Raw genomic sequence first — 17,916 nt, forward strand, 5'->3', positions numbered from 1 at the left:
TAGTGTCATATTTAATTAAAAGTTAACCTGCATTATTTTTCTAGCTTTTATATACATTTTGGAAATTAAACATGTGTTACATTTTGTGCAAGTAATTATACAACTGATGATAAACATTGCTAGGTAACAGTTTGACTTTTTCTTGAATGAATGTAAATTGCACATTTTTGCATCAGTTGGACCAAAAAAAAATAAAATAAATAAAAAAAAAAATAATTCCTGCTTAGGGTCCTGAAAGAACCAAATCCACTTAATGTCTGGATCTACTTAATGACAGTTTATTTCTTTGCAAAAAAAAAAATTGAAAACGATTAGGAAATATTCAGATTGTTTTCTGTTGGTTTTATTGTTTTATATATGTTTATTTTTTTACATTAAAGTTCCATATGCTGATTCACTGCATTCCATTTATATTTTCATTAGGTATATTTGATAAATCTAGAGAGGCGGCCACTAAGAAGAGAAAAAATGCTTCGCTCACTGGAAGAATTAGGAATAAAAGCAAAATTAATTGAAGCTGTAGATGGACAGTAAGTACTTCATGTATATTTGATTATTACATTAATTTGAAGCTGTGATAGACACTGATACTGAGGTTCAAAATATACAGTGTACCCAGAATATATCGAAATTTAATCCATTATACAGTATCTCCATCAATCATATTGTACAGAGAAATTTGTATTGTATTTCATCTATGTATGTTCATTTTCAGAAAGCACAAATTATGCAAGCTTATATACACTGAGTGATCACTGAATTATGACCACCTGTCTAATACTTCGTAGGTCCTCCTTTTGCCCTCAGTACAGCAGCTATCCGACGTGGCATTGATTCAACAAGATATCGGAAGTGTTCGGGAGGTATGGCCAACCAAGCTGTGTGTAATGCAGTCAGCAATGCAGGTATGGAGGTAATTGGTGTGTATCCAGACACCTGATATGCCTTTCCATAGTGTCCCACAAGTGCTCTATGGAATTGATATTGGGGGATTTCAGAGGCCACTCGATATGCTGGAAGTCAGAACGGTGTTCCTCAAGCCATTCCTGCACAACAAGTGCAGATGGCTTGGTGCATTGTCATCTTGGAAGACACCATTGCCATTCGGAAAAAAGTGTAACGTAGCGGGGTGTACACAGTCAGCAAGCAGTTGACAATAGTAGAGATCACTGATACGTTGTTCCAAATGCACCAGGGGTCAAAGTCCCTGCTAGTGAAACATGCCCCACACCATACAACCGCCTCCACCGGTCTGCACTTTTGATACCATGCATGATGGTTCAAGAGCCTTGTGTTGTTGATGCCAAATCTGTACACGACCATCCACGGTGTGGAGTAAATAACGTGACTCATCTGACCAGCACACCTTCTTCCAGTCTTCTAACGTTCAACTTGCATGCTCTTTTGCACAAGGCAAGTCTTTTACTCCGATGAACCTTGGTTAGGAGAGGATGCTGTAGGGGTTGTCTGCTAGTATACATATGTACAACGCATGGTCATGCCAGTTATTGTTCCGGATTGGCCCATGTTGTATTGGGTAGTCAACTCTTCAACAGTGCTGTGCCTGTTCGTCTGTACAAGTCGTCGGACCCAGCGCTCGCCTATAACCATCACCCTTTCGCTGACCTTTGAAGTTTTGCTGTCGGCTCATTGTTTGACCATTTTGACGCCAATCCTGGTACACTTTAACTATGGTGGCTCTCAAACACCCCACCAGTTCAGCCGTTTGGGAAATCGAGCACCCACAATCTGTCCTTTATCAAAGTCTGATAAATCCTTCCTTTTACCCATCACACTCAGAATTTTACTACCTACTGAACAACTAACACTTTATCTATGCTACGTAGGTCAGCTAACTCCGCACTCTCGTACCTTATGTGGTCAATGGGTCGCATTCAATTTTCATAGGGGTGGTCATAATTCAATGATCACTCAGTGTATATATGTATACGTAAAGTAATACAACATACAAGGATCGCTCAAAATAGTTTTGCCCTACAATTTTTTTCTTAGTAAAACTTTATTTAAAAAAAGCTGCAAATTTGGGTAATATTTTTATGTATTTTGTTTACATAAGAGGTCTGATCAAAATACTATATTTTTCTAAAAAATTAGGCTACATACAGCATTTTTATAAGTGGATCCATTCAAGCATTACTGAAACTCTTCAGCTGTGAGCCAATTAAGTTTCACTGTCACATTCTGTTGGATGATTAGAATATCATGAAATCTTTCTACTTTCATCGTCATTTTGAGTTAGAGGAAGAGAAAGAATCATATGAGTTAGTGTCAAGTGTTTATGAAGGGCCTGGTGCTACAAGAATATTTTTTTGTCCCAAAAATTCTGAATCTAAAGTGAAGTTTTGCTGAAGCATTGTCATGGCAGAGAAGGGTGCATACACAAACAAAACAATAACATTGTTTTCATGTTTGACTTCCATTGGGAAAACTGTAATTTTGTATTGGGGTCATAACCACACAACCAAGAACAATGATGAAATTAAGAGTCCATTTCCACCCTTCTTTTTGGCTCCTTGCATGGCTGTTGATGAACCATTTGGTTATCATTTAGCAATCTTGTAACAAATTTTTTTGACACAACACATCTCATAGTTTTTGGTCTAATTTTCTTGGCATAATCCAGGAAAGGATATTTCCAGTTCACCAGGAATTTATTGTATGGTTAACTGCTGATCAGAACAAAATTCAAAACATTGCTGATCAAAACATTGTTAAAGTTGCACTTTAACAGCCATTTCATCACTTAAAGTTGAAGGTCAATCTGAACATTGGGCATCTTTAATATGTTTTTTGCCATTTAGGAAAAGTTTCATCCACTGGTAAACAGCAACCTTACTTAAACAGGCATTACAAAATGCTTTTTTTAATAAGGCTTAATATTTGGAGGATTTCTGCTCTGTTTTTCCCATTCTTCACACAAAAATTGATGCATGTCTTCCACTTTTGAATCTATTGTGAATGCAACAGAGGGAGACTTTGGTCATAATGGTCAGTTCATAAACTGACCATTTTGACCAAAGTACTTTATTCAAAAAGACTGTGTATGTGTGATTTCATATTACTTTTATTTTATGTCTAAAAAAAAAAAAATATTCTTGGAATGAAATACAGATTTATCCATATTCAAGTCCATAAAAAGTACCATTTTTCTTTTCAGAAAATTAAACAAGTCGTATCTTGAAGAACTTGGAATCAAAATGATGCCAGAATATTCTGATCCTTATCATAAAAGGTTTGTTTGTTTTTTATGTGTGGGTGGTGTGTGTGCACTGTTACTTTGACTTTATGATTATATTAAAATTATTGGCAAAATTAAGCATGGAAGTAACCTTATGGTAGCATTAGCACAAAAAACCCACCATCACCTTTCCTCTATTTATGTAACTAAGAGTAATGATGCCCTAAGTATTTAGTTTATTCAACTCTTTTAAAATCTTAAACACATCCCTCAGGTCACCTCGTGGATACCTAATTTCCAAACACCGTAACGTACAGAACTTAAAGTCTCACTTGAAAATAAGAATACCTTATTTTGTGCCCTTAACCAATGTTGTCATTCTGTGTATAATCTCCCAACGGGTCCACATCTTTCCTAAAGTATGATTTAAAGTATGGTTACCAAAGTATGGTTTCTTTGTCTCTACTGGTCTTTATCATTAAAAGAACCCCATAAGCTGTCTTAGCAGCCTTCCTGCACCATTCAGAGAACTTCATATGAGATTGTACAGTTACTCCAAGTGCCTTTACATTATCAACTATCTACCTTGAGTCTGATGTTATTATTATCATCAGCCATATGCAAGGAAGCCTGAGGCTTATGCTGCACCAGCCAAAAAAAATTTCAGAGTTATCCTGAGAGAGAGAGAGAGAGAGAGAGAGAAGTAGAAGGGTATCAACAAGAAAGAGAAGAATTATGATATCTGGCTCAGGACCCTGAGTGTGCCAAGCCCATACTCACCAGATGTGAGACCCAACTCATAATATTAATCTGTGAATTGTAGTGGCCATTTATAACCATTTAATCATCCTTTTATTCCAAGTCTTTAGTGACTGCATAGTAATTATTAGATTAGTCAGGCGTGATCTCCTATTAACAAAGTCATGCAGTGATATCCATATTATTCCATTCCTCTCTAGATAATCATGTGTATTACTTTATTAACAAGGACTCCGTAATCCCCAGAAAAGTCTAACTGATAGGTCTGTAGTTGCTCATTTCACCCTTTAAGTCACCTTTATGAATAGCAGAGACAATTTGCACATCTCTGATTTATGGGGACTTAGCTCAAATCCAAGAATGTGCCCATTATAATAACTAAGTGTTTGCTTGTCTTGGCTGCTCCCCCTTCAATATAATTGGATAGATTCCATCAGCTTCTGGTATTGTTCATTTTTAATTTTAATAACTTTGTGTAGTCACTTTTCATAATTCATGGAACTCCCACTTAGTATTAGCTTGACCAATGTCGTGCAGACTTTTACAGCCACAGTCTCCTTTTAACTCCCACTTAGTATTAGCTTGACCAATGTCATGCAAACTTTTACAGCCACAGACTCCTTTTAATTTTTAGTTTTGCAGGTGGATCCCTTTTGGTTTCTAACTTTTACTGGCAGACCCCCTCCACACAAAATAAAATATTTTGTTTTATCTTTCTCAGCAATAAAACATTGTGATAAATGAACAAAAAGTTTTCTAACCCACCTCTTTCACATTTAAAAATATGCAGGTTTAAAAAATAAAATAAAAAATTATCTATTTGTCTGCCTGTATTTAATCCACTTAATACAATTGCTTTTATCTCAGCTTTCAGAAATGCTATTTTGCTTTAAATTTTAAATATTTTGTATATATGGCTGTTTTTCTCACAGTTTTTATCATTATGTAGATAGTTGGAAATACGGTGATGTTGAAGGGTACTCTTTTTCCATTACTCAGTGGTTATGTGAGGTTACATCAGCTATCTATGATTACATTTGTGTATTCAAAAATAATAGGAAAACTATTACTGCCAAGTCCTATTACAAAAAAAAAAAAAAAAAAAAAAAATCACTGTTCAAATGCTGTAGTTTCACCTGCTAAAGTTAGAAAAATATTTCTAACTAAACTTGATAGTAATAGGGGGATATTGAACTAACCAGTAAATTTGAAGTTTTGGGGTTTTAATATTGCAGAACTTTATAACCACCTGCTATATATATATAATCATCTGGTGATTGGCACATAAGTATGTTGTTTGTTGTTGTTTGTTATTTGGTTTTTAGGAGCATTAGTAACTAAGGCCATATTGCTCCGGGATATGTGGTGGTCATTCCCTGACCTTTCCGCATCCTCCGTATTTGGTGGTGACGGGCTCGAACCCCGATCTAATCAAGAAGAGTGTGCTACGCACTGCCGCTCCTTCCCACCTGGCTACGGAGGCGCACACATAAGTATGATATTTATATATTATTTTTATAATATTTATATAATAGTTACATATTAAATATATTTATATTCATGCGACCCTTTGCTTAATCCAGAGCTGGCGAACCTCTATCTCAGGCACTAGTATGTTCCGTAGTTTGTATATGTGTTTACATATATGTATAAGGTTTCAAAAATAAGTTCTCCATTTTTTTACCAGTGAGTTGCGTTATTGTATAAAACAAAACATGGTGCATATATGGATGTTTTTGGTTGTTGTTTTTGTTGTTAATTGTTGGCGCATCGGTTTCTGTGGCCATAATGCAGCTCCCAAAGTTTTTGCATTATACTGTGATCCAAGCCTGAGGCAGGATTTGAACCCACAACCTTTGGGTTTCCAGGCAGGCACTTTACCCACCTGGCTAGCATGGTCGGCATATATAGATGGAACTGATATTCAGGTGACACACAAGTCAAGTGAACCTTATTTCAGTGAAGTCCAGTCAGCTAAATCCTCTGCTAGCACCTTCATGATGGTGGCACTGTTAGTAACTCTGGGTATAACCCCCAAGTGCAAGTCCTGAAATACAGCCAAACCAACACAATCAGGGGTTGAAGTATGTCACCCACACCACATGGAGGAATGCTGCCTCTCTGTGTTACCAGGCAATACTAGGTGGTAGATGACTCTCATCAACTGGTGCAACACCACCACTTTGCTTATTGAAGAGGCTTGAAGTGGTGGAATCCATGTTTAGTCTCCAGAACAATGCTTCAGCAACCTCCCCCCAATCTCTTCCATCATGCAATATGACTGATGTCTTTTGAGGTTATAATGGACATCATGGTGAGATCCAATCTTCCATACATTTCGAGGGTACAGCTCTAAAATGGTGTTCTCGGGCCAGCCATTAGATAGTCCAATGGATCGAACTTCTTGCTAACTCCAGTTTTCCAGATCGGCTAGTGTATAATCTTGCTGCTTCTACTCTGCCAGATAGTGACAAGAGAGAGTCCAAGTAGTGTATTATATGTGGGGACACTGTTGAGGCCACATTATGTCAAGGAGCTGGTATATTCTTACCATGTGTATGCTATATCCAAAAATTGCATTACTTCATACAACATGTTCGCTCCACCTTTTCTTACTTCCGAATACACCATGAATTGTCAAAATAATAAAACAAACTATCTGCAAAAAGATCTAAACGTCCCAAACACTTCCTCGTTCGTTTCACAAATATATGTGGTCTCAGTTCTAATCTCTGTGATATCCATTTCCACTTACAGTCTGGCAAACCCCATGTACTTTTTCTTACAGAATCCCAGTTATCGGTTGATTCAACCACTGCTCATCTCAGTTGTCCAAATTATTTGCTGTGTGATTCGTTTTCCTTCAAAGTGTGGTACTTGTGCACATATCCATTCTGATATTCCCTGTTAGAGACTTAGTAATTTGGAATCTCCTCTTTTCAAATTTCTCTAGATTAAAATCTCTCCACCACATTCCGTCAGATTCATCTGTTGCCTCTATCATTCTCCTAACTCCATGAATCACTTGGAACTCTTTCACTTCCTCTCTTTGAAACTTGACTTTCTCCAGTCCAACTTTCCTAACAGCGAGGTAATTTTCCTTGATGATTTTAATGTTCACAACTCCAGCTGACTTCCATTTCTGATCACAAGGACCCAGCAGATCGAGATGCTGAGGCTTTTGCAATTACTTATGATCTCGCACAAATTGTTCATTTACCTACCAGAATACCAGAAACAATCCTAACCACACAGCCAACATACTTGATCTTTTTCTCACAAATAACCCTTCTAAATACGTGGTTGAGGTTAGGTCCTCTATGCAGCTGAGATCACAACTTGGTAATGGTCTCTTCTCCAATGGAGCCTTTCTTTCATGGTCATTCTCAGCTTTGTGTTGTATGGCATTTGAAGCAGATTTGTTGGAAATGGCATTGGAGGTAAAACCAAATCAATTCAGAGGATGATAGCACAGCTGAAAATTCTGAAGTTCCAAATTTTACACTAAAAAGCATATGGGAAAGCATAAACTTAGCCGAGCAATTAGAATCTTATTTTTTGAATGCAGATCCTTTGACTGAAAGGAGCATAAAGTTCAAAAGGAAGCTGAAAGTTATTTGCAAAAGCAAATGCAAATAACTAACTTTTAACAATAGCAAAAGGTACTGAGATCTGTGAAGTTCTTAGTCCCATATAACATGGTTTCGCGCTACAAGAGATTTTATAGGAACCGAACTACAGTGTTATACGAGGATTACTTGTATATATAGACAAGTGTAGTGGTAGTAGTAGTAGTGACATGTGATGCAAGAAAGCAAGTGTATGAGCTTATGCAGCATCAGGCAAAAAGGTGCAATATGGCTTAAGTAGCATTTGCACCAGAAAAATCCAAGCACAACAACAACAATCAGCCAAAAAAAAAAAAAAAAAAATTTTTCACACAACCATTCCCTCTAAATGTTTGTCCAGTTCCTCCTTAAATTTATTTAACCTGTCAACTTCCATAACGAAAAATGGAAGTTTGTTCCAGTAATTAACCACCTGCTGGCTAAAGCCAAATTTCTGCACATATATCTTTCGTCAATTTGAATTTATGCCCCCCTAGGTTCATAATCTGAACAAGTGGAAGAATCCCATCAGAATTCAGCTTGCTCAATCCATTCAAGGCCTTATACACCTCAATCAGATCACCTCACAGGTGCCTAGTCTCCAGCTGCTGCAATTTGCAGAACTTAAGCCTCTCTTGGTAAGAGGATCCCTTCATTCCCCTCACCAATCTTGTTGCCCTTCTCTGTACACGCTCAAGCAAATCTACATCCTTCCTAAAATGAGGCCTCCAGACCTATACACAGTACTCAAGGCTTGGCCTGACCATTGCCTTATACAGAGGGACAATCACCTCCTTTTCCCTGCTAGCAAAATTCCTATATATCATTGACAAAACCCCATGACCTGCCCTGGCAGCCTGTCTGCACTGCTCAGAAAACTTCATATCTGACTGCACAATTACTCCCATGTCTTTTTCATTTTCTACCAATCTAAGTGTAGTACCACAAAGTTGGTACGTTCCTCTGGGATTACTTCTACCCATATGCAGTACTTTGCATTTGTCAATGTTAAACTTCAGTTGCCACTTCTCAGCCCATCTGCCCAAATTTTCTAGATCCTGTTGGAGTAGCACACTGCTATTACTGTCATTAACAACCCTGCTAACCTTTGTATCATCTGCAAACTTCGACACTAACCCTGATATACCTTCATCAATATCATTGATAAATATACAAAACAGTGGACCCAACACCGAACCCTGTTGGACTCCACTAATAACATTAGTCCACGAAGAGCAGCATCCATTGATTACCGCCCTCTGTCTTCTCCTACTCAACCATCCTTTTATCCATTGTAGCAATTTACCCTTAATACCATTCTGCTCCAATTTGTACAGTAGTCTTCCATGCGCAACGGTGTCAAAAGCTTTCCTGAAATCCAAGTATATGATATCAAAATTATTTTTTTTATCCAGTTCCTTTGTAACCACATCATAATATCCAATCAAATTTGTCAGACAAGACTTTCCCTTAACAAACCCATGCTGTGTCTGAATTATTGCTGCAGTCTTGTCTAGATGATCCTGCAATGCATCTTTAACCAGTGACTCCATTGTTTTACCTGGAAGTTAAACTAACTGGTCTGTAATTACTCATGTGACCCTTCGATCCCCCTTTGTGAATTGGGGATACATTTGCACATCTCCAGTCCGTAGGGACCTCCCCTGAGTCCAAGGATGCTCTCATAATTATGGCTAAGGGTTTGCTTACTTCCTTTGCAGCCTCCTTTAATATAACTGGATAGATCCCATCCACCCCGGGTGCCTTTCTTATGTTAATTTCAACAATTTCTCCTCCATTTTGCTCTCAGTTATTACAAAATCATTAAGCACTCTGCTACAATTTGATAACCTTCTGGCATTTTCAAACCTTAATAACTCATGTGTGAATGTAGATGCAAAATACTCATTCAGTTTGTTTGCTATCTGAGCAGGATCATCAACAGTCGAGCCATCGATATCAAGTGGACCAATCAGATTCATCCGCTTCCTTTTAGAGTTTATATAAGTAAAGAAATCCTTGCTGTTTTTCTTAGCATCCTTTGCCAAAGATTTCTTGTAATCTGCCTTCGCCTGCCTAACCTCCTTTGTGACTTGATTACAGGCATAGCTTATATATGCACTAGGCTTCTGTGTCGCCTGATAATTTATATGCATCCCATGCATTTTTCTTTTCTGTCACGAGTCTCATTAGTTCATTTGATAACCATTTAGGCCTAAACCTTGAACAATATTTCTTAATAGGTATGAAACTTTTAGTAGCTTCCACAATTAATTCCTTGAATGCTTCCCACTTAGAATTTGCTGTTGGTAACATCGTCAGTTGATCCCACTGTACAGAATTTAAAAACTGTCTGAGACCACTGTACTCACCTTTACGGAAGCAAAAACCCTTTCCTTTACCACTGATGGTAATTATATCTTTAAGTAAATCCCACATCAGTACACTGTGATCACTGCCACCTAGTGGTTCCTTTATCTGCAAATTCTTAATACACGAATGATCACTGCTGATAACCAGATCAAGAGTATTACCCTCTCTGGTTGCTTCTCGGACATGCTGCTGCAGAAAACAATCATCCAATAAATCCACAAAAGTCTTACCAGTGTGTGAGTGACCAACCCACAAGTTCCAGTCAATATCTGGGAAGTTAAACTCCTCCATTATAAGACATCCTGATTTACTAGCCCACTCTATTTCTCTGTACAATTGTTCATTGTACTTATTCGAGTCAATAGGCCTATAACACAGTCCTACTCTTATTTTTGCTTTCACAGTGCTTATGTCACACCAAACTGACTCAACAGTGCACTGTTCATCTATATCAACTGGATGCACTTCTTTTTATTTTATGATTTTCTTAATTAACAGCATAACACCTCCTCCCTTCCTATCCTGTCTATCCTTTCTATACACATTGTACTCCTCAAATTCCAATTCCGCATGTCTGTGTGGCACTACGTCTCAGATATCCCAACGATATTCACCTTTGATGTCTTGACCAATACTTCAAATACATGAAATTTATTTACTGTACTTCTAGCATTGGTATACATGCAAGTATACATGCACCCATTCTTATTCTTAGTTACCCTAACACATCCCATATAACCACCTGTTTCACAATGACTGCCATCAGTCCCTGAAACCTCCAGCACCCCTCGCTCCAGGCTGCTGCTTATTCTAATAGAAGTAGTGCAACAATCACCTTTACCTCTGTCTGCGGCTACTTTTAACCTTTTAGTCTGTCAATTCCCCCAAGCTAGCAGTTTTCCGACCCACCTAACACTGCCATGATAGCATCAGCTAATATTTCTTGCTGATATAATTCTTGCACCCTTTCTATTTAAGCGTATCCCATCCCTGTAGAAGCAGTCTCTCCTGTTAATAAGCACAGACCATGCTGAAATAAATTCTACCCCGTGAGCCTTGCACATTCCCTCCAGGGCTGAATTGAACATGTCTACAAATGTACATGTGTACATTTATAGACATGCAGATATATGTATTTATATTGCCTTTATGTAAATCAGACATTTAGATTAAAAAGTTTTCGTTCCAGTATTGTTAAAAGGTTCTGTTTTTATATTAATATGATTTTGTTTCTTTGCACCAGATGTGGTTACCAGTATAATCAGTATTTATGTGTGTGTGATTTTTTTTTTTTTTTTTTTTTTTATTTATGGAATGGACTTGCCTTAACTTAATCTTTGTTACTGAGGTCTGTGAGTGCTCACTTCATTTTGAAATAATTTACATTGAAGTGCATTCATTTGTGTCACTGATGAACCCACTTGTGGAAGTGATCCTGGAAACCATTTCTTATTAAGTCTTTGAGAATGGTTAATGATTCTCATAGTCTCATTCTTCTTTAATGCACCTGTGCCAGTTGAAAATAGCAGCTTTCTTAAAATGCTTGTTTCGATTACCTCTCATATTCCCCTCACAGTTTCTGTTCAGTAGCACTTGTACCACATAAAATACAGTAGCAGATAACAAGACATTTCTCAATCTTCAGATCTGCCATTGTGCAGCTCGCAAAACAGTTCACACTAGCAGCACATAGCTTAAGGCCACTTTACTGCCGTAAGACAACTGTGGCAGCACATTCTTGGATATACATACACTCTCCTGCTGTCTACTGCCAGTTATGGCAAACTGGCAGTAGATCTCTAATGGAATTAACAATCATTGCATCACAATTTAATCTTTCCAAGCTGCTGTAAATGCGCTTTGATAGTTCCTGTCTGATATCACTTTTGCATTAATTTTCTGATAGCTTGTTTTGCAGTTTGTGATTGATCAGTTGGAAGATTTTTTGGACTACCAAAAAAAAAAAAAAAACACCTTGGAGTCTTGTGCACCAGTAAAACTCAAACCAAATCTTCATTGATTGACACCCATAACAAGACTCACTAAAATGTATGCATAGATAGAGACAGTTGACATTGCTAGTGTTCAAAGATGAATGAAGAAATTTAAGCAGGAGGAAGCAGGCACCACAGACAACCACTGACTTGGGAGGCCTTCTACTGTAGTGACATGCGAAATCAGCAAAAATATAATTATTGCAGATAGATGATTCAACAGATAGTGTGAACATAAGGGTATAGAAACAGTAACTATTGTTGGATTTTGTTAAGCTTGCTCTAAATGGATTCTCTAACGAGAGGACACAGAGTTAAAAAAACTGAAATGTGCACTAACATATTAACAACATTTTGCCAAACTGGATTTTAGCATTAGGTTTAATGATGCTACAATTGTATTCCATGTTAGTGAAGATTATTTTGATTAGAATGAAATGTAATGATTATAATAAATACCTTAAAAATTTTAATGCTATATCTGTTATATTTAGGAAGTATATACCAACAGGCATTATTTATATAATGCGAAACAAATATGAGGATGATACTAAAGTATCATCCCCATATATTTTTGGAACTTCAGATTGAATTCAATATATAGTAGAAACTAAATGTGGGAAGTATGGGTGGGGAAGAAAAACTAAAAATGAACTTTTCAATAAAATGCCTAGAAGACTATATACACACAGGCCACTAGTTCAACAACCCTGATTACTTTCTGAATAAAATTTGCTTGTTTCATAATTTGTTCCCTGTTTGTTTTTTATATAATATATTAATTATGAGCCAGTAATGATTGGTATTATAGATTAATAGCTTTTATATAATCAGGAAACATCCATATTACCTGATATTTTGCCATTTTAAGGATAATGGATATGGCTGTATGCCTTATTTGTGAAGTTTATGAAAAATGATAGTCAGAAAAACATATTTTGTTTCTCTTATTTTGAGTTGTTGACTAGTCAAAAGAAAAGCTTTTATATAATATATGGCATGTTTGATGTTGATATTCTTTAAATTCAGTCATATCTCTCACTCTTTTCTGATATTTAATTACAGACCACTGACTATGGGAGAAATAGGATGCTTTCTTAGTCATTATGCAATCTGGAAAGAAGTAAGTGATTTGATTTCAGTTGAATGAATAATAAAATAGATTGAATTGTTTGAATTTAATTCTTAGGTTGTATGTGTTTTCCATTAGTCATATTTTTAATTATCTCGAAGAGATGAATAGCTGTGTGGGAGTTGAAAAGAATCATCATACAAATCAAGCATATAATGCACATGTTTTTCAGTCTGCTTTGAAGAAATATGGTTATGATTTTCTCTTATTGTTATTGTGACAATTATGAAATTAAGGGGGAAAACTGAGACTATTATTGCTGTGAACTGTCATTTTATGAAAAAATAGAGCATTTAAGTCAATAATTCTAGGTTATACATAGTGAAAACTCTTTAAGCTATAATATTCTCACTTGGTAAAGACACTAATGATTTTGAAAATAAGATTCAAATTGATATTGAAGGGGAAATATGAAAGTAAAGGCAGTTACTGACATTAATTTATCATATGTAAAACATATATGATAGACCATCATGGAGTGATTGGGAAATAAATTTTCCTGGATAATCTGCAAAATGAAATGAAAACTTTAAACATGGAAAAAATGCAAATTTGTTCATATGCATACTGTATTCATATTTATAAACATATAGTATGAGAAGATTTGACATAATTTAATATGTATATATATGTTTTTTATTTATTATTATTTTTTTTTTAATTTTTTAATTTTTTTTAATTTTTTTTTTTAATTTAAAAACAGTTAAGTTTTCTTTTTATATTGGTTTGCCTTCCTGCAGTTTACGCATGAATTTCAAAGTATCATCCTGTCAGTGAAAACAGTGCCACTTTATAGTCAACTAGAGAATTGTTAAAGTTGGGTCTCCCCCCAATCTGGCATTGAAGTAGATTTATTTTGATGCATGTAGTATAATTTTTCTCAGCTATCTCAATTTCAAACAGGTCTGTTATCTTTGGTCCCAAAGAATCCATAATAAGCAGAAGTTAGCTGAAAAATGAGATAAACAATTTGCTGAAAATCTTAATTTTTACTTTATAGGTGTTGACTAACCATGCTGACACCAGAACAGTGGGTGGGTTTAACTCGTATTTCACAGAAAAACCCGAATGGTTGGGTGTTTTGTGATTGTCATTGTCATCTAGAGATTCATAATCCACCCTTCCAAACTGTGGTCCACATTGCTAAATAAATTTAAAACATCTCATTATTTTTGATCACAGCTGTACTCTGACTGAAATCAGCTACAAGTGACCATTATACAGTTGATATGGTTAAAAGATGGTGACTAACCATACAAGATAGAATCATTTGTTCTGTTCACTCTAAAAGAAAAAGCCATCCTGAAATTGCAGTATTTTCATACACTATATGGTGTTGATTGGGAAAAGAAGTTTATATTTTGGGACTGGAACTCCTTGACTATGTTCACATAGAAACAAACTCTGTTCATATACAAACTGCTCAATAATGATTCATGTATGTATTCTGTGGTCAGTTTGTTTTGTTGGATGAAAAGCCCAAGATTCTGCCAAAAAACTATCCGACCCTTACCTGAGATAGACTAACTTGGCCATGATGTGATTAAAATCCTTAAAAACACATTACTTAGAAGTGATGATGCACGTGTGATTGGTTACATGGTTATGGGACTATGTTTCTTCAAAGGGCAGTGAATCAATACATTCAAGGTGCGGCGATAAAGTTCCTGGACTGGTGCTGCTGCGGTCATATTCGGCGAGTTTGAAAATAAACAGAAGTATTATGTTGTAGTTCCGACAGAACATTTGAAGTATTATGTTGTAGTTCAAACTTTCCCCAACAGATGATGGTACAGAACTTTTCTGGTAGGTTGACTGGCTGCAAGTAACAACCAGTTTTGTTAGTAGTTCTAATGTTCTGTGTTATAATTTTGCAATGGAGCAATGAACGAATATCAGATCTTGCTTTAAACTGGGAAAATCTGCAAAAGAAACATGAAATATTAAAAACTGTTTATGGTGATGAAACATTGTCACGCCATTGTGTTTGAATTGTATAAGTGGTTCAGAGACAGATGTGAGGATGTCCACAATGACCCAAGAAGTTGGCATCTGTCAACCTTTTGAAATGAGGACAGAGTTGCAAAAGTTTGGGAAATTGTGGCAAGAGATTGTTGTTTGACCCTCAGAATGATGGCTGACGAGTTGGATATGAGTAAGGAGATGACTTGTCAAATTCTGCATAAAGATTTAGGGAAAAGGCAGAGGTCTGTGCAAAATTTGTGCCACATGGATGAATAGAAGCAGTGGGTGTTTCAGTACGACCCAGAAATGAAGCATCAGAGCGTGCTGCAGAATTCAAACTCGTCACCAAGGCCCAAAAGGTTTTGTTTACAGAGGTCCAGTATCAAGATGATGCTGAGACGGTGCTATCAAGACAAAGGGGTATGATTCACAAGGAATTTATACTGAAGGGTAGAGAGTCAATGCTGCTTCTACATACAGGTGCTTCAAAGACTAAGTGCATTTCCCCTGTGAAGCCACAATTTTGAGAGAAAAGGCAGTAGTTCTTGTGGCATGACAACACCCCCACCCATTCTGCACTTGTGAAGACATTTTTGACAAAGCATGGCATTGGCAAAAACTGCCCTCAAAGGAAAGAGGTTTCAGGACGTTGAGGAGACAAAGAAAAATGTAACTGCTGAACTTGAACATCATCTCTTTTGATGCCTTCGCTGACTCTTTTCAGAAACTTTTAGAATGATGTAATAAGTGCATTAGGTCAGGTGGTGATTTACTTTGAATGAAAATAAAACCAATTTTGAGCTCCTTCACTTTGTGTTCTTTTTATTGCACCAGTCGGAAACTTTTGAGCACAGCAGTAGTCAATTGTTAATTTTCTTGGCATCTTGCCACTGTATACGGCACATGTGGTTCCAATGGATGGCATCACTCTCCAACCTGATTTCACATGTCTGTTAGAACATATTATTCAGATCTGAATATGCATTCAATGAAGGTGGTGTGCATGTGGGAGGGGGGGGGGGGGGGGAAGAGAGAGAGTGTGTGTTACTGATAATCAAATTCTCTATGATTGGTTTCTCCTAAATATGACTGACTGCTTCTTTCATTCAAATTGTAAATCTTATACAGCAGGCCCCCGTTATAACGCGGTTCGCTATAACGCTGTTCTTATATTATAACCCGTATCTGACTATAACACTGTCACAGATCATTATAACGCTGTTTTACAGATTGCATTTTTGCCATATTTAAAAATCGTTTCATTTGATGGAGTCGATAGCTTGAAAATGAATAGCAAAACAGCATTAAAACATTTTCCACACTCAATGAAATTTTCTCGCACGCTAATTTAATTGCGGTACAATCACTTGTTATGTAGTTCCGAGATCAACATTTTAAAAAATGATCAAGTATATTGCGTCTAATATTTGCGTTATATGCATTTATCGGAAGTCTAGTCATCACTCAGTGCAGTATTAGACATTGTGCATAACAGACAGTTTACTTGAACATTGTATCGTAATTAATGCAACCAACGCAGTTACATTTTCGAAGAGAATAATGGCCGATAAGAATGAAAAAGCGTCTGAGCGCAGTACAAAGACTATAAATGTAAGAAAAAGAATTTGAAAATGAAATTAGACGTTTTGAAGCGAATCGATTCCCATCAGTGACAACAGATGTGTGCCATAATTTAGGACTTGCAAGTTTTAACTGTAAGAACAATTATAAAAAAAATAAAGAATTAATAAAAAAAAAGAGAGAGAGATTAGCCAATATGATGATCTGAAGAAAACTCACCTAAACAAACAAACAAACAAAAAAAAAAAAAAAAATGTGGAACCATTTAAAACTAGTAAGGGCTGGTTGAATAGATTTAAAATCCAGGGAGAAGCCGCAAGTGCAGAAGGAGGCGAAACTTTCAAAAAAGAACTTGTTAAAATTATTGAAGAGGGATATTATGCGTTATACTTCTCAACAAGTTTTTAACATAGATGAAGCAGGACTTTTGTGGAAACAAATGCCTAAAAGAAGTTTCATATTGAAAGAAGAAAAAACATGCCAGGTTTCAAAGTGGCGAAGGATCGGTTGACTTTATTGTTGGGTGGTAACACTGCGGGGAATTTAAAATTAATACCCCTTTATTTTATTTGGAAGAGGACCAACCCAAAATCGACACATTTTTCATGATTCAATTCATCAATTAAAATTAATTTAGATCAATTAAATTCATGATTTTATTGGAATTTTAAGTTTAATTTTGATACGTAAGTGGTTACCACATAATTATATATGTATGTAATGCAGAATATTTTATATGTACAAATATTTGAATATTAAATATTTTTACCGACACTTGTGCATCTTTTCACTACTGTTTATTATTGATTAGGAAATATCCTATGGCACCGACTGCAACTTACAATTACATGTTACCTTAGGGGAATGCGGATTCACTTAGCACTCTGTTTCTCCGGAACGAATTATCAGCATTAAGCTGGGGTCACCTGTAAACTTAATTTTTTTTTATTAATTATTTTATAAATTAATTATTTAACTTGTAACTTTAGTAAATTTACTGTGTATGCATTTCTCAACTGGGAAAAAGTAGTAATGCTGCAGTTGGGAAATGTAAGCAGAATGAAGTTTTTTATCAAGTGGCCCAGAGGCTTCTGCATTCAGAAAGAAATATTAAAGACTCAATATTCGATTAACACGTTCACTGCTGGTTGATGCATGTGGGCATGAATGGGTGTTTAATCCTGTTGGATGAAAAACCACCTGTCTAAGGTCTGTTTTCTTTCGATTTGACCAAAGAAAAACTGGATAGCAACTTTAGCTAGCAGTAAATTCAGCCATAATGAGAAGAAAGGCCAAAAATGTCTC

At 36.2% G+C, this 17,916-nt stretch overlaps 1 protein-coding gene across 1 annotated transcript in view; it reads left to right on the forward strand.

The window, feature by feature from the left end:
* The window catches only part of LOC150086196 (glycosyltransferase 25 family member), a 97,387-nt gene that overhangs the window by 66,757 nt on the left and 12,714 nt on the right, over positions 1 to 17,916 (forward strand). The window contains exons 8-10 of the mRNA XM_090374826.1: positions 424 to 530; positions 3,179 to 3,253; positions 12,999 to 13,056. Of these exons, the coding sequence (XP_090230952.1) occupies positions 424 to 530; positions 3,179 to 3,253; positions 12,999 to 13,056 (240 nt within the window). The remainder of the gene's footprint in view (positions 1 to 423; positions 531 to 3,178; positions 3,254 to 12,998; positions 13,057 to 17,916) is intronic.

This window comes from Mastigoproctus giganteus, chromosome 5, assembly GCF_048544385.1.
Source record: "Mastigoproctus giganteus isolate SK-2022 chromosome 5, ASM4854438v1, whole genome shotgun sequence".
Taxonomy (NCBI): Eukaryota; Metazoa; Arthropoda; class Arachnida; order Uropygi; family Thelyphonidae; genus Mastigoproctus; species Mastigoproctus giganteus.